This window comes from Phoca vitulina, unplaced genomic scaffold, assembly GCF_004348235.1.
Source record: "Phoca vitulina isolate PV1807 unplaced genomic scaffold, GSC_HSeal_1.0 scaffold94, whole genome shotgun sequence".
NCBI classification, from domain to species: Eukaryota; Metazoa; Chordata; class Mammalia; order Carnivora; family Phocidae; genus Phoca; species Phoca vitulina.
The window spans coordinates 1,610,920-1,633,047 of NW_022589797.1; the positions used below are offsets into that span (position 1 = coordinate 1,610,920).

Consider the following 22,128-nt stretch of genomic DNA (forward strand, 5'->3'; position numbering starts at 1 on the left):
TGATTTCTCTTCAAAACTTTGTTGAACCTAACTCTTTTTTGAAACTTTCTCCTCCTCTAGTGCCTGTGCCTTCACTCTCCCCTGGTTTTCCTCCTATTTTCCTAATTCTTCTCAGAACCTTTGAGTGTTGCTCTGCTCACCCTTAAATCATTGTATCCTCAGGGCTCTCTGTCCTTGTTCCCTTTACAACTCCACACATTCTCCCTAGGTGCTCTCATCCACTCAAAGTTTTAACTACCTCTGTTATTCTGATGATTCTGATCTTGGTGGCCTCCTGACCCCCAGGGCATCCTTTCCAATCCACCTTGCCCCCAAACAACCAGTGATCTTTCTAAAATGCAAAAAAACCATGCCACTAAGCTGTTAAAAAACAAAATGCCACTTCCCTGATTAAAATCCTTCAATAGTTCCATCCACACCCCACCATGGCTATATCAAATTATTTGCAGTTTCTGGAAAGCATCAAGTTATTCTGTACCTTGTTGGTTTTACACGGGCTACTGTATGAACCTAGAATGTTCTTCTCACAAGTGTCCACAAAGCCTATTCCTCATCCTCTTTCTAGACTGGCTTTATTTATTTATTTATTTTTAAAGATTTTATTTATTTATTTGACAAAGAGAGAGAGTTAGTGAGAGCAGGAACACAAGCGGGGGAGTGGGAGAGGGAGAAGCAGGCTTCCCGCCGAGCAGGGAGCCCGATGTGGGGCTCGATCCCAGCACCCTGGGATCATGACCTGAGCCGAAGGCAGACGCTTAACGACTGAGCCACCCAGGTGCCCCTAGACTGGTTTTAAATATAAATTCTGTTAGCACTCCTTCTCTGACATTTTAGTCTGTCTAGAGAGCCCTCTCATAGACCAGTACTGGACACCGTCATCTCTGGTTTTTGTTTTTAAGTAGGCTCCAATGCAGGGCTTGAACTCACGATCCTGAGATTGAGACCCGAGCTGAGATCAAGAGTCGGCACCTTAACCAACCGAGCCACCCAGGCACACTCCCCCCTCCCCCAACTCTGTGTTTTTAATTATGTTTCCTTTTCTGTTTTCATCCTTAGTCAGAATTCCTTGAGGCTAGAGACTGTCCCTCACATCTCTCCATCACCAACATTTAACATAGAGCATTTATAAAACAAATTATTTAAATGTAATAAAATAAACAGGGAAAGAGCGGGCCCAGGAGGCTTAAAAGTCAAGTGTCTGGTTTCAGGCTCTTTGAAAAGCGGCAACAATCACTGACCAAAGAATGAACTTCACTGACTCGCAGTGTGGTTTGCCTAAGGGACATATCCCTTAAGCACTGCAAATTCCTAAATGTCCCAAACTAAACTTGGGCTTTATCCCTTTTCCAGGAAATCCACTTTACATCAGTGTCTGTGGTCCCTATCCACGTACCATCATCTTTCCAGTCACCCAGGCTTATAATCACAATCGTCTGCGTACTTCCTTTCCCAATATATCAGTCTCTGAGTCCTGATAATTTCAGTGTATTTCTTATCTTTCCCCCCATTACAACTGTCAGACAGGACCTGGACTGGAAAGATGATGGATCTAGGCTGAGGAACCTTCAGTGGTTATGGAGGGGGTGGTTGCCAGGGCCCTATCACTGAGGAGGCCATGCATATATTCTGGTATTCTCCAGCCTCTATGTTCCTTACCGTCAGCTCTAGCTCTTGCATCCTTCTGGGTATGGCTGTTGGCTGGGCTCCCTGGGAGAGCAGGCCCTGGATCCATCAGCTGGGCCAAGGGGCCTTGCCCAGCAGCTCTGAGGCTAGCAGGTGGCATCTCACTGGCCTGGGGGCCCTGACAGACCTGGGTGGACCAGGGCTCTGGGCCAAATAGGTCCATGCCCGGCCCCGAGGGCATGGGCGGTAGGCTGTGGCTACAGCGAGCGCCCTCGTCCAGTGGGCCCACCCTATCTTGCTGGGCTTCTTGGATGGGTGAGAACTCCTGGGAGGAGTCCCCAACGCTCACTCGAAGCGGCGGGGAGCCAGAGCCTGCAGCTTTCTTCCGGCCCTTGGCGAGCTCAGCAAAGGAGGTGACCCGCCGAGGTGGGGAGCCAGACCCAGCGAGGGCTGCAGGACCCTCACTCAGGCGCACTGGGCAGCTCAGCATGCGCTCCAGCGAGCCCAGGCGGACAGGAGGGCTGCGCGCGAGGCTGCGATCACAGCTTCGAGAGCGCTGGCGTCCAGTGCTGAGGTTGGGGGGTGAGGTGTTGGTGTACACTTGCCCCTCGATCACGGTGGGGCCCACAGGCGCCGCTGCTTCCACCGAGGAACCCACCGCTCCTTGTTCCTCTGGCTGGACTTCTGGCCTCTGGAATAGGTAATACTCAGAGGGCTGGCTGGGGCCAGGGTCTGGGCCGGGGCCTGGCGCAGGGCTTATCTTGGTGTGTTCCTCAGAGCAGCTGGTGACGGAAGAGCCAGCTGGGCTTGGGGATGACTGGGAGGACAGGTCACAGGTGACAAGTTTATAGTAATTCTGTGTGGCCACAACAAGACGGGCCTGGCTCTGGAAGCAGGCCGTGAGGTCAGCCACACCTGGGCAGGGCTCACAGTGTGGGCGGTAGGAGTTGCAGTTGGCATCGAGCTCGGGAGATGAGGCATGAGGACAGCCATAGCTCCCTTCCCTGCCTCCGCTGTCGGGGTGGTGGGACTCACAAGACATCTTGGACTCGGCTGGGGAGGGCTGCAGGTCCAGATAGAAGGCGCCGGGGTCTGAGTGGCTGCAGAAGGAAGAGTTGCTGCACGACTGTGGGGCGGCGTTGAGGTTGGCGCGGGAGCTGCCGTGCGCCTTGCTGTAGAGGGTGCTGAAGGTGACCAGCACGCCCTCCGAGCTGTTGCAGGAGGAGTCACTCGCGTAGCCCATGGACTGGTCAGCCGCCTCCGACTGACTGGAGGCGCTACTGCAGCGGCGGTGCTGAGGCCCCGAGCCCGAGCAGCCTGGGTTCCTCGGCGATTCATCCGAACTGAGCTTCCAGTCCTGATCGAAGGAAAAGCCCGACGTATCACTGGCTCCACCCCCACTGCCACTCCCACCGGGTCCCCCACACTCGTCCAGCTCCATGGTCTCCGCTTCCAGGTCTGGCCGGCAGCAGTGGCTAGTGCTGCAGTGCTGGGGATCCAAGGTGGCCCTCGGCTCCTGTTCCTGCCCCTCCACTACTCCAGCTCGACTACGTGTTGCCCCCCACGGCCTGCCCGCCCTAGGGCCAGGTGGTGGCAGCTGGAAAGGGGACAGATGGAAGGTGGGCTGACCGGCCCCGTGCAGGTGGAAGGACTGCTGGGTGGCACCGTCACCAATGCTGTCATCACAGAGGTCACCAAGTCCTGGCTCAGCCACACCCTCCTGCAGCAGGAAAGGATTGTGTCGTTTAGGGGCCCCGGGGCCTCTTCCATCCCGAACCCTACTCTTTGTGCTGTCTGCAGGCCGTGCGGGTCCCCCTGGGGCAGAGTGCAGACTGTTGTACAGCAGCGAGTCGGCTTGTCCCAGGTCTTGATCAGGCTGGGTGGTGCCCAGGTCAGGGGGGCAGAAGGGGTTGGATCTCGTGCTCCCACTACCTCCACTTGTCCCTCCACAGCACTGCCTATCTGGGACTTGGCAGTGCACCAGGGGGATGTGGTGGACGATGAGGGTCTCTCCAGTCAGCTTTGGGGGACTATCCATTCTGGAAATTTCGAACAAGGGCATCAACAGCACCAGACACTGCCCCCGGAGCCCAGTGGGGCAGAACACATTTCATCAGGAGAGCTTGGCACCTGGAGAGAGAGGGAAAGAAAGGGAACCTAATGTCACCTCCCTGGAAGTCAGGGACATGCCCTTCCCCATAGCATTTTCAGAGGGAGGAGAGCCCAAGAGGAGAAACGACTCAGAGTCAAGATGGAGCTTGATAACACAGCCCGACAGGGCCGGGCTACCCTGCCCTACTTTCTGCACGGGTCCAGCTCTTGAGTGCCCCCTTCATTGGCCGTGCATCCACTTGTGATAAAAGGCAAGCTCCTTTTCATGCCACCTACAAAGGTCTGGGGATCTCAAGAACAGCACTTTCTCCTTTTCTTTCAAGGACAAGTTCTTAGCAGTAAACAATGACTAGTCCCAAGTGCAAAAAAAGTATGAATAGTACCTTAGAAAAACCATCTAGGAAGACCGAAAGGGTGCTCGGCACTGAGGAGGACAGGGAGGTGCCTTAGACCCAGCTTTAGCTTGCAAGCTCTCAGATAAGGGGAAAATCATGAAGATGAACTATATCATGGACTCATAGCAATAAGCTATTAATTTTGCAAGAAATCTATTTTTAAATTATTCTGTATTGTTTGCCCCCATGTCACCTCATTTTCTCCTCTGAGCCCCAGAATGCTCATCCCTCTCTGCTGGCGGTGGGCTAATGATCCTCACTCTTCCTACTACTGTCCTGGAGCTGCTGCTTCTTTTTTTTTTTTCTTTTTCTTTTTTCAAGATTTTATTTTTAAGTAATCTCTGCACCCAACATGGGGTTGGAACTCACAACCCCGAGATCAAGAGTCACATGCTCCGACTGAGCCAGCCAGGCGCCCCTGTCCTGGAGCTTCTTGAATACAGAGACCGAGTTGGTCATTAGATTGACTTGGTCATGCCAACCTCTTCCTTCTCACTGAGGGGGTGGGTGTCTATTTCTATCTCTTGTATCACTCAGGCACATAGAAATCCTAGCAAACATGATAGGCCTAATACATTCTTGTCCAGTTCAGGATACAGATCTTCTGAAGTGCCCAAATTCTGTCCATTTTCAGTCCAGAACTTTCACTATGGGGGTCCCCCTTCCCAGTTTTTCCTCCAATAGGCTAAGGTAAAGCTCTCTCCTATTCAAGGTCTCCTGGTCCCAAGCACACAGAGCCTATTCTGAGCTTCTCTGGTCTGCTGGCTGGATTGCGACAGAACGGCTTCCTCAAATTCTAGTCTCCTGTGCTACCAAATTCAAGTCCTAATAGTCCTTGCTTGCTCAGACTCCTCTTATCTAATTTCTGCTAATTCATTCATTTCTCTTCCCTCCCTTTTTATTCCTGTCATTTTCCTTCCACCCACTGTGAATCTAAATTCCTCAATGCCTGAGTTTTCCACCATTTAGTTGAATGCTTAATACCACCAATTTTTAAAAATTTAACTCATTTAGATTACAGGATCACAGCTCTTTCCATGTGGAGTACAGAAAAGATCTAGGCAAGTCACACATGCTCAAGGACATGAACAGGCAATACATAAATGAAAAAATTCAAGTGGCTGATAAATAAGTGTGTGAGGAATTCAGTTTTAAAAATTCTTTTATAAATTAAATTACATCAAAATTAAAAAGCAAGTGTTTATCCTCTCTCCTCCCTTTTCTTTCTGAGAGGAAGACTTCTTTGTTGGACTCCCAACCCTTTGGGAGTTGAATGAGGATAATGAGTCGATACAGAGAAAGGTAGAAACCAGAGAGGCCAAACTGAGCTACAAGGTTTGAGTTCTAGAAGAAAACATGGGAATAAACATTTGTTATCTTGGATTGGGTGATGGTTTCTTAGATATGACACCAAAAGCACAAGTGACAAGTGAGAAAATAGAGAAGGTGGACTTCATAAAAATTCAAAGCCTTCGTGCCTCAAAGGATACCATCAAGAAAAGACAACCCACAAAATGGGAAAAAATATTTGCAAAGAGATTACTGATCAAAATATATGAAGAACTCTTACAACTCGGCGCACCTGGGTGGCTCGGTTGTTAAGCTCGCTGTGTCTCTCTCTCTCTCTCTCTCTGTCAAATAAATAAATAAAATCTTAAAAAAAAAAAAAGAACTCTTACAACTCAACGATAAAAAGACATATAACTCAATTAAAAACTGGGCAAAGAACTTGAATAGACATTTCTCCAGAGAAAACTTACAAATGGCCAATAAACACATGAAAAGATGCTCAACATCATTAGTCATCACAGAAATGAAAACCACACTGAGATACCACTTCATCCCCACCACGATGCCTAAGATAAAAGACAGACAGTAACAAATGTTGGTGAGGATGCGGAGATATTGGAACCCTCAACCTTGCTGGAGGCATGGTAAAATGGTGGAGCCACTTTGGAAAACCAGTCTGACAGTTCCTTAAAATGTTAAACATACAGTTACCATATGACCCAGCAATTCTACTCCTAGGTATATACCCAAGAGAAATGAAAACACATGTCCACACCAAAGCTTGTATATTAATATTCATAGCAGCATTCACAGTAGCCAAAAAAAGTTGGAGCAAGCCACTCTCCATGAACAGATGAATGGATAAACATAATGTCATACAGGGGCACCTGGCTAGCTCAGTTGGTAGAGCATGTGATTCATGATCTCAGGGTCTAAAGTTCAAGCCCCACACTGGGTGTAGAGCTTACTTTATTTTTTAAATTTGGTTTCTCTTTTTTCTTTTCTTTTTTTAAGATTCTATTTTTAAGTAATCGCTTCACCCAAAGTGGGGCTCGAACCAACAACCCTGAGATCAAGAGTTGCGTGCTCCACCAACTAAGCCAGCCAGGTGCGCCAGTGTAGACAGACAGGTGATAGATAAAAAGATAGTTAGATAGACAGATAGACAGCTAAAGCTGCAACAAAAAAACTGATGTTAAAAAAGTAATTTTGATATATATATGCAACAGAATATTATTTAGCAATAACAGGAATCGAGTAGTGATCCATGCTACAATATGAATGAACCTCAAAAAGGTAAGTGAAAGAAGCCAGTCATAAAAGGCTTCTTTGTATGATGTTGTATGATTCCATTTATATGAAATGTCCAGAATAGGCAAATCCACAGAAACAGAAAATAGATTAGTGGTTGCCAGGGACTGGAGGACTGGGGAATGGGGAGTGACTTCTAATGGGTAATGGAGGTTCTTTCTGGGGTGATGAAAATGTTCTGAAATCAGACAGTGGTGATAATTATGAAAGTCTGTGAGTAAAATCAAAACTACAGATTTTTGTGGTATGTGAATTATATCTTAACAAAGCTGTTATTTAAAGCCTTTTTTAAAATAGAAAAAAAAGATTTAAGATTTATGAGAAGAGGAAAGCAGAGGTGAGGAAGGGAATGGGTATTGACTGGTGGAGGGGATTGGGCATTTTCAGAGATAAGCTGAGAAGGAAAAAAGAGAGACAGCTGCCTTAAAGTATGGGATATTGTTGAGAGAAATAAAGAGGATTTTTAGGAAGTTTAGCTATGAAGTACATGAGATAATTTTCCTTTCACTCTTCCCCATCTCTTCTCTTCCTTCACCAAGAAAACTTGGGTTCAAATAAAAATCTACAAGGATAACAGAAAGTTGGAAACAACTTAAAATTCCAGTAATAACAATCAATAAAAAAGTACAGAGCAGAGTATCATTAAAATAATGTGTTAATATGATCACTGACTTGGGAAAATGTTCACAAAATATTAAGTAAAACTGCAGATTACAAACAGCATGTAGAGTATGACACCATTTTTGTAAATAAATATATGTCTGTATGTGTCTTAGTCTGTTCAGGTTGCTATGACAAAACATCTCAGACTACATGTCTTGTAAACAGCAGAAATTTATTTCTCATAGTTCCAGAGGCTGGGAAGTCCAAGATCAAGGTGCCAGAATGGCTGCATTCTGCCCTCTTCCTTGTTCATAGCTGGCACCTTCTAGGTGTGTCCTCACATTGTGTGAGGGACAAGTGATCTCTCTGGAGCCTGTTTTGTAAGAGCACTAACGCCATTCATGAGGGCTTTGTCCTCATGAGCTAATCGCCTCCCAAGGCCCTATCTCTCACTACCACTACCTTTGGGGGTTAGGATTCAACATATGAATTTTGGGGGACACAAATATTCAGACCATAGCAATATGCATGAAAGAAAATTTGAAGGCATATACAACAAAATATTAATAGTGCTTATCTCTGTTGAGTGATTTTGGATTATTTTTAATATTACTCTTTCTGTTTCATCTGTATTTTTAAATTTTTATTTAAATTCAATTCATTAACATATAGTGTATTATTAGTTTCAGAGGTAGAGTTCAGTGATTCATCAGTTGCATACAACACCCAGGGCTCATTACATCACATGCCCTCCTTAATGCCCATCACCCAGTTACCCCATCCCTCTACCCACCTCCCCTCCAGCAACCCTAGTCATCTATATTTTCTAATTTGTATATAATAAATATCTATTATGTACATAATTTAAACAGTTTTGTTTTTTCTCTCTCTCTCTTTCTTTTAGAGATGGGGGGCAGAGGGACAGGGAAAGAGAGAGAGAGAATCTTAAACAGGTTCCACACCCAGAGTGGAGCCTGACACAGGGCTTGATCTCACAACCCTGAGATCATGACGTGAGCTGAAATCGAGTCAGACGCTTAACTGACCAAGCCACCCAGGTGCCCCATTTTGTTTTCTTTAAACAACACAGATACTGTGGGTTCAGGGCTTGGAGAGGCGGCTTCCCCATACATATAGTACTAGGTTTCCCCAAGTCAAGGCTATCATCTGAGGCCTGGACTAAACGGAGCATAGAAAACTGTCTTGTTCACATAGCAGTAATTTTAGGAGTACCTATGGGCTATAGCCATCACTTGATCTTCAGTGAGTAACCCACCCCCCCCCTTACGCACCATTTTCTTTTTTTTTTTTTTTAAAGATTTTATTTATTTATTTGACAGAGAGAGACACAGCGAGAGAGGGAACACAAGCAGGGGGAGCAGAAGAGGGAGAAGCAGGCTCCCTGCCGAGCAGGGAGCCCAATGCGGGGCTTGATCCCAGGACCCTGGGATCATGACCTGAGCCGAAGGCAGATGCTTAACGACTGAGCCACCCAGGCGCCCCTAAAGCACCATTTTCAAGTAGCATTCACAAATAAAATATACACACATAAGAACTTATGATTCGATCCACAAAACTACTACTGAGTCACATACGCTTTGAAATGGAAAAACATAGTGACACAGAGTCTAGAAGGCTGATCCTCTAAATCAGGGATAAAGAATAAATGGAACAGAAGATGATGAAGAACCTTTGGCTGGATGGTACAGACAGTTATATTATAATGTTGTTTATGTATCTGTCCCCCAGACTAGAGTTCATTCCCTGAGGTCAGAAACTGAGATATAGTCAATTCCGTGTCCCTAGAACCTATACATAGTGCTTGGAACATGGTAAGTGCTCCGTTATTTGTGGACTCCTACTTTACCCATGTAAAGACTTATTTGTCTTTTTATTATTGAGTTGTAGGAGTTTTTAAATTTCCTTTGTCAGACATGTCTTGTGAATATTTTCTTTCGGCCTGTGGCTTGCCCATTTGTTTTCTTAATGGTGCTTTTCAATTAATGGAAGTTTTAAATTATATAAAATTGCATTTATCTTTTCTTTTTCTTTTATGGTTAAAGCTTTCTGTGTCCTATCTAAAATATCTTTGCTTATCCCAAGATCATAAAGAAAATTTTCCTTTTTTTCCTGAAAGCTGTATAATTTTAGCTTTTACATTTAGGTTGTGCTGAATCCTATTTTAACTGTAAAGCACTATCCCTGGTGGATTCATTTTATATTTTTGTATCTTAGAGAAGGTCTTATTCCTCCCTGATCTCTACACAACCAAGGGAAATGCATGCCAATAGTTCCTTCACAGACAACTCTAGCTCAGCTAACTAAGGTGAAGTTCTGTAGACATCCTATGAGATTTTGTGCTCATGCCTCTGCTCTGCCCCTGACAAAACTTGCACATTTTTTGCAAAGCATTTTTTAAATATATGTCATCTCCCTGATCCTCACAACAACTCACCTAAGTAGGCAGAGCCACTTTCATTTTAAAAAACAAGGAAATCAACAACCAAAAAAACAAAAGGACTTGTCCAAGATCACTCAGTTAATAAATGACAGATTAAGAATCTTAACTTTTGATCAGTTAGGAATCTTAAGGAATCTTGGAGGAATCTTAAGGAATTAATGCTCCATTAATTGGATGGAATAATTCTTAAGGAATTAATGCTCCATCCCCAATCCAGCATCTTCATCTTAAGGAATCTTAAGGAATCTTAACTTTTGATCAGTTAAGAATGTAATGAGAGTATACTGTACATGTGACTTTATTTCAAACACCACAGAGCACATACCTCTTAGACTTCTTTCTTGGGAGTGACTTGTTCTACAATAATAGAAGTTTAATACTGTGGTCCATGAGCTCTAATAAAATAGAAGAGAAAACAATGGGGTAGAAGAGCTCATTCCAGACTCTGGAATGAGTACCCTGATTAAATGGAGAGACATGGGAGATGAAGATGGGGAAGGAACAGAGAATCCAGAATAGGAAGAAAGTGGAAGAAAGCTCTCAGAAGATGGGCCCTCTAGCTATGATTACTAGGTAGACAGTGGTGGGTTCGGCCAGCACCAAGTTAGGAAGTCTAGCTCTCTACAACCGGATGAGCTTTCCATGAGAGCCCTTTTCCTGGCCCCCGTCACAAATGAGTGTCTCCTGGCCTATCATAACAATACTATTTATTAGTGATCATTCACTGAGCTTTTACATGCCAGGTGATTTACATATGTCATCTCTACTTCCACTATAACTTTTTTAAAGATTTATTTATTTATTTTAGAGTGAGAGAGTGCGGGGGGTGGGGGCAGAGGGAGAGAGAGAATCTCAAGCAGACTCCCCGCAGAGCGTAGAACCCAATGTGGGGCTCAATGACCCTGAGATCACAACCTGAGCAGAAATCAAGAGTCAGATGCTTAGCCGACTGAGCCAGGCAGGTACCCCACCACTATGATCTGTAAAAGGAGGCATAATCATTTCTATTTTACACATGAGAAAACTGAAGCATAGCAAGAGTAAGTAGTTTGCCCACAATTACACAGCTGAGATAGGACACAAACTCAGGTCTGCCCAATTCTGCCCAGTTCTTAATTCTTTCCACTACAACTGCCTCCCAAAGAAAATGAGCCGGGCCACACCCTCTTCCTAAAGTCCCGGCATTTACCCTGCTGCACGGCAGCTGCTTCCTACCTTTCCTGCGTAGGCCCCCACTCTAGCCTTCACTTACATAATTTGTATTTACCCACTTCTCTATTCTCTGAACCTATCGTCCCTTTCATATTACCGCCCCAGTAATATGAATGTTATTAAACACTCTTCAATCCACCGCCTGTCACAGCTCCCGGCCCTCATCTCCCTGCCCCATTCATAGTCCCCAAGGCCCCTTTTCCCTGTTCTGTAGTTCACATTCCTGGATGCTTCCTGGGAACTAACAACCTCCCACAACTTCCCAGTGTATTCCCCAATCACATATTTGCACAATGTGGAACCACTGATTCCTATTAGCATGTTTTTGAATCATCCACCAAGGTGGTCAATGGAAATGGTAATTTAAGGAACTCTATCTGCTCAGCAATAGGGTAACTCTGGGCAGGAAAATGTTCTACACTCCAGAAGAAAGGTTTCCCCTGTTTTCGGTCATCAGCATCTCTCTGCCAGTCATTGAATGCCTTCCCTCTTTTTTTGGCCTTCTGAAGGAGGACAGAGAAGACGGTGGTACTCAGTTGCTAATCTCTAACAATCTGACCTTGACCTGAGGTCCCACAAGGAGCACATCGGTAGGACGGATAACCTTTTTCCTGTCTGAGTCCTCTCTGGAGCAGGAATGAAGGGAGGAGAGGAAGAGGGTGCATTTGGGACCTGCTTATGCTCAGGTCCCTTCCTGTGAGGAATCTAGGTCTGTGTAAGGAGACTGATTATAACAATCAGGTGCCCTCAGCATTACAATGACCACCTCCCCATGCGCCCCCAATAGACTTTGGAGCCTCTTGATCAACATTCTTTCTTATTCCATCCTTACCGAGAGCCTAGTGGCTCCCATGGCACCAGAAGATATGGTATGTGTGTCTATGGGTATGAATGTTTGTGTATGGAGGAAAAAGAATGGGCTGGATGCTTCCCAGCCCCTCCTCTTGAAAGCTGCTTGAATCCCTGCATTTTCTCCATCATAAACTTATAATAGCTTCAGGGGTGTCTCCTCCCATTAAGCCTTTGTTCCTAGATCTGAACCCCTCCACCCTGGCCCACACTATAGCAGCCTCATTAGAAACGCCCAGAAAGGAAGGAGGGGATCTTCTGCTTCTTGACAAGACAGCATTAGCCCAAGCCTCTGCACCACAGCCCAAATATATGCAAGGACGAGCCTGGCTAATGTTTGCTCTCATGCTTGCACTCTCTCTCTCTCTCTCTCTCTCTTTCGGAAAGACAAAGCCAACCCTCAGAAGCCAGGGCCCAAATGTGCTGCTCGGTTATCCTAGCGGCTCTGCCCTGCCCCTCCCCCAGCTCCGCTGAGCCATACCTCTGTTAGGAGCCTTGAGCTGTACCCGGAGGCTTCTGTTCCTTCTGCACTCCAACCACGCTCTACCTTGACAGTTCCAGCCGAGGCACTGTTCCACGGGACCACACGGGGGGAACGGAACCGATTTCCTAAGATCTGATTTCTGCTAATACAATGGCATCGTTGCTAATGCAGGGAGGCTGCGCAATCGCAGCGCCTATGCTCGCCGCCGCCCGCCGCCGGTGCCGGTGCTGGGGCTGCGGTGACGTTGCTGCTCCGGGAAGGGGGAAGGGAGAGGAGCAGGCAGGCCCACAGTACAGCCGCTCAGCCTCCCTCCCTGCCAGGCCCTGGGGGCCCCTTAGCCTAGGGAAGGGGGAGGGGAGAGAAAGGAGTCAGTGCTGGAGACTGAGAACTCTCAAGGCGGCAAAGCAAACGGGGGAGAGAGCTGGGCCTAGCTTCTCCCTGGTCCTCAGGAGTCTCAGGGAAAAAGTCTGGGCAGAGGCTTAGAGCTTCCTTCCTTCCCTTTAGGCCCCTCCTTTTAGGTCTTAGCCAGAAACCTCTCCCTCCTCTCTTCAACCCACTCTGAATGACTCCTTGTTTTCCAGCTTTTTCCTTTCACTAAGATTCCAGACTAGCCTCAGGGTGGAGCAGCCAGCCTGGGAGGGGGTTCCTGAAACCTTGAAGGGAGGCTGCAAGGACCAGTCATCATGCTACCAGCAGGCCGAGTCCTTGTGGATCCCAGCGGGACTCAGCACGAGGCTTTGAGGGTGTGCCTCTTGGGAGAAAAGGGAGACTGGGTCATAGGCAGGCTTCTCTACACAGGGTGGTAGTGAGCCTTAGGACCAGGCTGCCTACAGGCCCCTTCCGAACACAGGGTCCGATTCATTCCCTGGATTTTCAGGGGGCCTGTTGGTGTGGCCGGAATAGAACCTTCTCCTTTCACCTACATTAGCTTTTGGACAAGTGCTGAGTGGGGTCCGGCTGGGCCTATAACGAGGCAGAATCCATTTGGCCAGGCTGAGGGGCCAGGAAGCTCATTTTCCTAGGGAAAGGGAGCAGTCTCCCCTCAGCCAGAGAAAAATCTCAGTTCTACCCATAGCCCTACAGAGCCCTTCACCTCCTCCAAGCTCCCCCTTCCTCAGGCTCTGGGCCAGTTCTGTGGGGATCAGTGAACAGTGGAGAAGCCACAGCCAGAGCCAGCCCGAGAGCCAGCGGCAACACTGTCCGCTTCATGCCACTGCTCCCTGCGGCCGCCCTGGGACGCAGAGCCAGTCGCAAGCTGCGGTTGGCCCCCCGAGTACCAGCCCGGTCTAGGTCTCCTCCCAGTGTGGACCAGTATCTGTATTCCACAGCCAAGCCCTTGGATTTCAGGTCCCTAGAAAGAAGCCAGGGGTCCGCTGGCCAGGACCACAGCAGCCACCACTCAGGATCCAGAAGAGATGTAGTTTCTTTCCCTTATTGCTTCTTCTATTCCCTATGAGACCCGTGAGGCCATCGATGATACACTGGGATGTACAGAGCTGGAGAGAGAACAGAAGCGGGTGAAGACCCCAAAACCTACCTCTAACCTTGATCTGTTTGAGGGCCCATGGCACCTTGAGCCTATAAAGCAGGAAACAGCGAGGAAGAGAAGGAGAGAGGGAGTCTGCTTCCTAAAACGGACCATTAGTGATCCTCACAGGGAGGCTGAAAGCAGCAGACATGGTGTCACTGGACAAGCGCACCTCCTTTTACTGAGCTTCGTTTGACTATGTTTTCGATACTACATTTTTTTTTTTTTTAAACAAATTGAAGGTTTGTGGCAACACTGTGCGGAGCAAGTCTCTGGGTGCCATTTTTCAAACAGCATTTACTCATTTTGTGTCTCTGTGTCATATTTTAGTAATTCTCACAATATTTCAAACTTTCTCATTACTATTATATTTGTTATGGTGACTTGTGATCAGTGATCCTTGATGTAACTATTGTTAATTGTTTTGGGGCACCATGAATCATATCCATATAAGATAGCGAACTTCATAAATGTTGTATGTGTTCTGACTGCTCTACTCACTGGCTGCTCACCTGTCTCTCTCCTTCCCTGTGAGTCCCCCTCTTCCTTGAGACACAACAATATTGAAATTAGGCCAATTAATAACCCTAAAATGGCCTCACAGTGTTCAAATGAAAGGAGGAGTTGAACATCTCTCACTTTAAATTAAAAGCTAGAAATGATTAAGCTAGTGAGGAAGGTGTTTTGAAAGCTGATAGGCCAAAAGCTAGGCCTCTGTGCCAAACACTTATCTAAGTTGTAAATGCAAAAGAAAGTTCTGGAAGGAAATTAAAAGTGCTACTCTGCTAAACACATGAATCATAAGAAAGCACAACAGCCTTATTGCCGATGTGGAGAAAGTTTCAGTGGTGGATAGAAGATCAAACCAGCCACGACATTCCCTTAAGCCAAAGCCTCATCCAGAGCAAGGCCCTAACTCTCTTCAATTCTATGAGGGCTGAGAGAGGCGAGGAAGCTACAGAAGAAAGTTGGAAGCTAGCAGGGGTTGCTTCATGACGTTTAAGGAACGAAGCCGTCTCCGTAACAAAACTGCAAGGTGAAGCAGCAGGTCCTGATGTAGAAGCTGCAGCAAGTTCTCCAGAAGATCCAGCTAAGATCATTCATGAAGGTGGCTCCACTAAACAACGGATTTTCAATGAAGACGAAACAGCCTTCTATTGGAAGAAGATGCCTTCTAGGACCTTCAGAGCTAGAGAGGAGAAGTCAATGCCTGGCTTCAAACTTCAAAGGACAGGCTGACTCTCTTGCTCGGGGCTAATGCAGCTGGTGACTAAGTTGAAACAGTGTTCATGTACTATTCTGAAAATCCTAGGCCCTTAAGAATTCTGCTAAATCTACTCTGCCTGGGCTCTGTAAATGGAACAAAGCCTGGATGACAGCACATCTGTTTACAACATGGTTTGCTGAACATTTAAGCCCACTGTTGAGACCTCCTGCTCAGAAAAGAAGATTCCTTTTGAGAAATATTACCGCTCACTGACAAGGCACCTGGTCACCCAAGAGCTCTGATGGAGATGTACAATGACATGAATGCTGTTTTCAAGCCTGCTAACAAAACATCCACCCTGCAGCCCATGGATTGAGTAGTCATTTCAACTTTCAAGTCTTATTGTTTAAGAAATACATTTCGTCAGGCTACAACTGCCACGGATGGTGATTCCTTTGACGGATCTGGGCAAAGTTAATTGAAAACCTTCTGGAAATCACCATTCCCGATGCCATTAAGAACATTCGTAATTTATGGGAAGAGGTCAAATATCAACATTAACAGGAGTCTGGAAGAAGCTGATTCCAACCCTAATGGATGACTTTGAAGGGTTCAAGACTTCAGTGAAGGAATTAAGTGCAGATGTGATGGAAACAGCAAGGGAACTAGAATTAGAAGTGGAGCCTAAAGATGCGTCTGAATTGCTATAATCTCCGGATAAAACTTTAATGGATGAGCAAAGAAAATGGTTTCTTGAGATGGAATCTACTCCTGGTGAAGATGCCGTGGAGACTGCTGAAATGACAACAAAGAATTTAGAAATTACATAAACTTAGTTAATAAAGCAGCTGCAAAGTTTGAGAGAATTGACTCCAATTTCAAAAGAAGTTCTACTGTGGGTAAAATGCTGTCAGACAGCGTCAATGCTACTGAGAAATTGATTGTGAAAGGAAGAGTCAATTGATGCGGTAAACTTCACTGTTGTCTTATTATTTATTTATTTATTTAATTTATTTTTTAAAAGATTTTATTTATTTGAGAGAGAGAGTGAGAAACAGCATGAGAGGGGAGAGTGTCAGAGGGAGAAGCAGGCCCCCCGCTGAGCCGGGAGCCCAAAGTGGGACTCGATCCCAGGACTCCGGGATCACGACCCGAGCCGAAGGCAGTCGCCCAACCAACTGAGCCACCCAGGTGCCCCTGTTTTTTATTTTTTTTTAAAGATTTTATTTATTTGAGAGAGAGAGAGAGAGAGAGCACATGCATGATTACAAGTGGGGGAGGGGGCAGAGGGACAAGCAGGTTCCCTGCCTGCCAACCAGGGAGCATGATGCGAGGTTTGATCCCAGGACCCTGAGATCACGACCTGAGCCGAAGTCAGATGCTTCACCAACTGAGCCACCCAGATGCCCCTTTTGTTGTCTTATTTTAAGAACTTGCCACAGCCACCCCAACCTTCAGCAACCACCACCCTGATCAGTCAGCAGCCATCAACATCTAGGGCAAGACACTCTACCAGCAAAAAGATTACAACTCATTGAAAGCTCAGATGATGGCTAGCATTTTTAGCAATAAAGTATTTTTTAATTAAGGTATGTACATTTTTTTTGAAGGTATGTACATTTTTAAAGACATAATGCTATTGCACACTTAGCAGACTATAGTATAGTATAAACATAACTTTTATATGTCCTGGGAAACAAAAATATTCATTTGACTTGCTTTTTTGCAATATTCATTTTATTGCGGTGATCTGGAACAGAACCTGCAATATCTCTGAGGTATAGCTGTACTTCCCTCTCCCCTAATAGAGACCTCAAAGTAGGTTGGATAAGCAGCTTTAGGTTAGGACAAAGTCATTCTCCATGACCAAATGCTTGGAGTTCTAGCTTCTTACTGTAAGATTTCTAGGTCCAGGGTCTTGTTCCTGAAATTTCTGTGAGGCTAAGCCATGCATCACACTGGAGAGCCACCACTTAGGAAATGTTTCTAGTTGCCTGTAGAAGGTGGCAGCTTTCAAATTTTTAGTGCTTGGCTTACTTCACCACATCATCACCTACTTTCTACCCACTACTGCCGAAGATCTATAGTGCTTTTGATGAAAGGTCAAATTATTTTCTGGCTAGCAACAAAATACAAATATTGTCATATTATAAACCTCAACTGGCTCCTAATTAGTATTCTCACCTGCAATTTACCTTCCACTACTGCCAGATTCATCTCCTTAAAGTACCATCTTTCTTCAGAATGTCAGTCCTCTTGTCCCTTTTAATGGTTTCCCATTACCCAGAGAATCAAGTCCAAACTCATTTTGGCTTTCAAGGTCCTCCATCTTGGCTATCTATCTACTCTCTCTCTACACAACCTTACTTCCCACACCCTATCATGTAGTCCTTCAAACCTGTTTCATAATCTCATTTCCACTCTGCTGCCCTTGTTCACATTCTCCTACCTGTTACACTTGGCTCTACTCAGAATTATCCAAAATCTACAAGGCTCAGATCAACTCCTCCATCAAGTCTTCACTGGTCACCCCTGAGCCAGAAAAGATCTCTCTGTCTTCTGAACCTGTGGCTGCAGGTTGTTGGTTTTACAGCCAAGAAAAGAATCCCACAAAAACCGGTAGATCGATATGGGATTGCTAATTTCTTATGTTGACAAATAGCATCATTAAAAAAAATAATAATAAAACTTTACGTCAACTATAATCATTGCATAAGAGAAAGCATATCATCGTTATTTTTCTCATTTCATTGTATACTGATGCAAACTTTATCAAAAAGTAGCATCAGTCCATAATTTTGATTAAGTAAATCATTTGCCCTTTGATATGTTTAATGTTCTTTTTTCATATCTACCTTAATGTCTCTTTTAACTGCCAAGTCCAAGTTAAATTCATCTTTGCCCAATACCCAGTGTGTAAGACAGAATCATTTTTATTTTGTGTTTCCCACAAAACCTAGCACAGTGGTTGGGAGATACAGGGTGGTCAGCCAAAGTCCTGTTGAACAAGAGTAGTATAAAAAGAAATGTGCCTTGAGTGTAAATGAGAGTGAATGGTAGACAGATCTGACTCAAAAGGCTTAGAAGAGAAGACCCTTGCTGTTCACCTTGGTGGGGGGAGAAAAAGGTCTATTGAAAGCTTAAAAAAAAAAAAAAGGAATAACTCTTCATAACCTTGAGTTAGGCAATGTATTTTTAGACACAATACCAAAAGTACAAGTGACAAAAGAAAACATAAAGTGGACTTTGTAAGAATTTAAAGCTTTTTTTTTTTTTAATATTTTATTTATTTATTTGACAGAGAGAGAGAGAGACATCGAGAGAGGGAACACAAGCAGGGGCAGAGGGAGAGGGAGAAGCAGGCTTCCCGCTGAGAAGGGAGCCCGACGTGGGGCTTGATCCCAGGACCCTGGGATCATGACCTGAGCCAAAGGCAGACGCTTAACGACTGAGCCACCCAGGCGTCCCAGAATTTAAAGCTTTTGTGCTTCAAAGGACACAATCAAGATAGTGAAAAGACAACCCACAGGATGAGAGAAAATACTTGCAAATCATATTTCTGATAAGGGATTTCTATCCAGAATATATAAAGAACTCTTACAACTCAACAATAAAAAGACTTATAACTCAATTAAAAAATGGGCAAAGGATTTGAATAGATATTTCTCCAAAGAAGACATAAAAATGGTCAATAAACACATTAAAAGAATCCCAACATCATTTGTTATTAGGGAAGTGCAAGCCAAAGCTAAAATGAGATACCACTCCACTCTACTAGAATGGCTAAAATCTAAAAGACAGACAATAACAAGAGTTGATGATGTAGAGAAATCAGAACCCTCATACATCACTGGGAGGATTGTAAAATGGTGTAATCACTTTGGAAAACAGTCTGGAAGTTCCTTAAAATGTTAAATATAGAGTTAACCATATGACCCAGAAATTCTACTCCTAGATATATACCCAAAAGAAATGAAAATATATGTTCACACAGAAGCTTGTATATTAATGTTCACAGCATTATTCATGATAGCCAAAAGGTGGGAACAACCCAAGTGTCTTTCAATGGATGGATAAATAAAATGTGGTCTGTTCATAAAATGGAATATTATTCAACAAAAAAAGGAATGAAGTACTAAAACACATTACAACATAGATGAACCTTGAAAACATTATGCTAAGTGAAAGAAGCCAAATACAAAAGGTCCCATATGGTTTGACTTCATTTATATGAAATGTCCAAAATGTCCAGATTAGGCAAATCTATGGAGACAAAAAGTAGGTTAGTGGTTGCCAGGGACCTGGGGAAGGGGAAAATAGAGAGTGATTGTTAACAGGTATGGGATTTCTTTGTGCGATGATGCAAATGTTCTAAAATTAGATTGTGGTGATGGTTGCTCAACTCTGTGAATATGCTAAAAACAACTAAATTGTATACTTTAACTGATGAAACATGGTACATCCATTATCTCTCAATAAAACTGCTAAAAAGCAGCAGCAGCAGCCCAGTGAACAGTGTTGCTCAGCTCCACAGAGACAGAAGTCTTTGAAGGCTGTGTAACTGGGTGGGGATGGTGGAATTTCAGGTGTGCAGAAAGCAGAGGCATTTCTGGTATCGCTGGCATGTCAACCCAAGGACCTCAGACAATTCCCTTTCTTTTTTTTTTTTTTTCAAACACAAAAGTTCTTAGCAGAATAGACTATGTTAACTTTACTTTCTCCTTAACCATTTCTTAACCACCAGAAGTCACTTGGACTGTCTGAATTTGTTTAATTTTGAACTTAAATTACTTAAATTCTCTGATATTTAGCCATCTTCTCTTATTGAAACCCTCTTCTCCCTTTGGCTTCTATAATACTAACCTCCTGGTACCTCTTCTTACAACATTCTTTCTTCATTGTTTAATAAAAAACACATCAATAATAATACAGTAATAGTAGGGGACTTTAACCCCCCACTCACTGCAATGGACAGATCATCTAAGCAGAAGATCAACAAGGAAACAAGGGCTTTGAATGACACACTGGACCAGATGGACTTCACAGATATATTCAGAGTATTCCATCCTAAAGCAACAGAATACACATTCTTCTCGAGTGCACATGGAACACTCTCCAGAATAGATCACATACTGGGTGACAAATCAGGTCTCAACCGGTACCAAAAGACGGATCATTCCCTGCACATTTTCAGACCAAAATGCTTTGAAACTGGAACTCAATCAATTTGGAAAGATCTCAAATACATTGAGGTTAAAGAGCATCCTACTAAAGAACGAATTGGTCAACCAGGTAATTAAAGAAGAATTTTATTTTATTTTAAATTTTTTTAAAAGATTTTTCATTTATCTTTGACAGAAAGAGAGTATACAAGCAGAGGAAGCAGCAGGCAGAGGGAGAGGGAGAAGCAGGCTCCCTGCCGAGCAGGGAGCCCGATGTGGGGCTTGATCCCAGGACTCTGGGATCATGACCTGGGCGGAAGGCAGACGCTTAACCGTCTGAGCCACCCAGGCGCCCCAAGGAAGAATTTTAAAAATTCATGGAAACAAGTGAAAATGAAAACACAACTGTTCAAAACCTTTGGGATGCAGCAAAGGCAGTCCTAAGAGGGAAGTATACAGCAATACAAGCCTTTCTCAAGAAACAAGAAAGGTCTCAAGTACACAACCTAACCTTATACCTAAAGGAGCTGGAGAAACAACAGCAAATAAAGCCTAATCCAGCAGGAGAAGAGAATTAATAAAGATTAGAGCAGAAATCAATGAACTAGAAACCAAAAGAACAGTAGAACAGATCAACACAACTAGGAGCTGGCTCTTTGAAAGAAGAAATAAGGTTGATAAACCCTTGGCCAGACTTATCAAAAAGAAAAGAAAAAGGACCCAAATAAATAAAATCATGAATGAAAGAGGAGAGATCACAACCAACACTGAAGAAATACAAACAATTATAAGAACATATTATGAGCAACTATATGCCAAAAAATTAGGCAATCTGGAAGAAATGGATGCATTCCTAGAGACATATAAACTACCAAAACTGAAACAGGAGGAAGTAGAAAAGCTGAACAGAACCATAACCAGCGAAGAAATTGAATCTAATCAAAAATCTCCCAAAAGACAAGAGTCCAGGGCCAGATGGCTTCACAGGGAATTCTACCAAATATTTGAAGAGGAATTAATACCTATTCTGAAACTGTTCCAGAAAATAAAAATGGAAAGAAAACTTCCAAACTCATTCTATGAGGCCAGCATTATCTTGATCCCAAAACCAGACAAAGACCCCACTAAAAAGGAGAATTACAGACCAATATCCCTGATAAACACGGATGCAAAAATTCTTACCAAGATACTAGCTAATAGGATCCAACTGTACATTAAAAGGATTATTCACCATGACCAAGTGGGATTTATTCCTGGGCCTGCAGGAATGGTTCAACATTTACAAATCAATCAATGTGATATACACATTAATAAAAGAAAGGACAAGAACCGTATGATCCTCTCAATAAATGCAGAAAAGGCATTTGACAAAATACGGCATCCTTTCTTGATAAAAACTCTCCATTAGGGCGCCTGGGTAGCTCAGATGGTTAAGCATCTGCCTTCGGCTCAGGTCATGATCCCAGGGTCCTGGGATCGAGTCCCGCATTGGGCTCCCTGCTCCTTGGGAGCCTGCTTCTCCCTCTGCCTCTCTCTCTCTCTCTCTCTGTCTCTCATGAATAAATAAAAATTTAAAAAAAAAGTAAAAAAACAAAACCTCTCCATTGTGCAGGAATAGAGGGAACATACCTCATTTTCATAAAAGCCATATACGAAAGACCCACACCAAATATCATCCTCAATTGGGAAAAACAGAGCTTTCCCCCCAAGATCAGGAACATGACAGGGATGTCCACTCTCCCCACTGTATTTCAACAAGTACTGGAAATCATAGCCTCAGCAATCAGACAACCAAAAGAAATAAAAGGCATCCAAATCGGCAAAGAAGAGGTCAAATTTTCACACTTTGCAGACGACATGATATTCTATGTAGAAAACCCAAAAGACGCCA

At 44.3% G+C, this 22,128-nt stretch overlaps 1 protein-coding gene across 2 annotated transcripts in view; it reads right to left on the reverse strand.

Moving 5' to 3' along the window:
- RUSC2 (RUN and SH3 domain containing 2) overlaps positions 1-22,128 on the reverse strand; it is a 71,060-nt gene that overhangs the window by 10,450 nt on the left and 38,482 nt on the right. Inside the window, exons 1-2 of one of the 2 annotated variants that reach the window (XM_032396779.1) lie at positions 12,338-13,271; positions 1,657-3,753 (exon numbers count right to left, since the gene is read on the reverse strand). In XM_032396779.1, the coding sequence (XP_032252670.1) occupies positions 1,657-3,685 (2,029 nt within the window). In that variant the 5' untranslated portion in view covers positions 3,686-3,753; positions 12,338-13,271. Of the gene's footprint in view, positions 1-1,656; positions 3,754-12,337; positions 13,272-22,128 lie in introns of those variants that run through there. The other variant, XM_032396780.1, reaches the window with a different exon arrangement.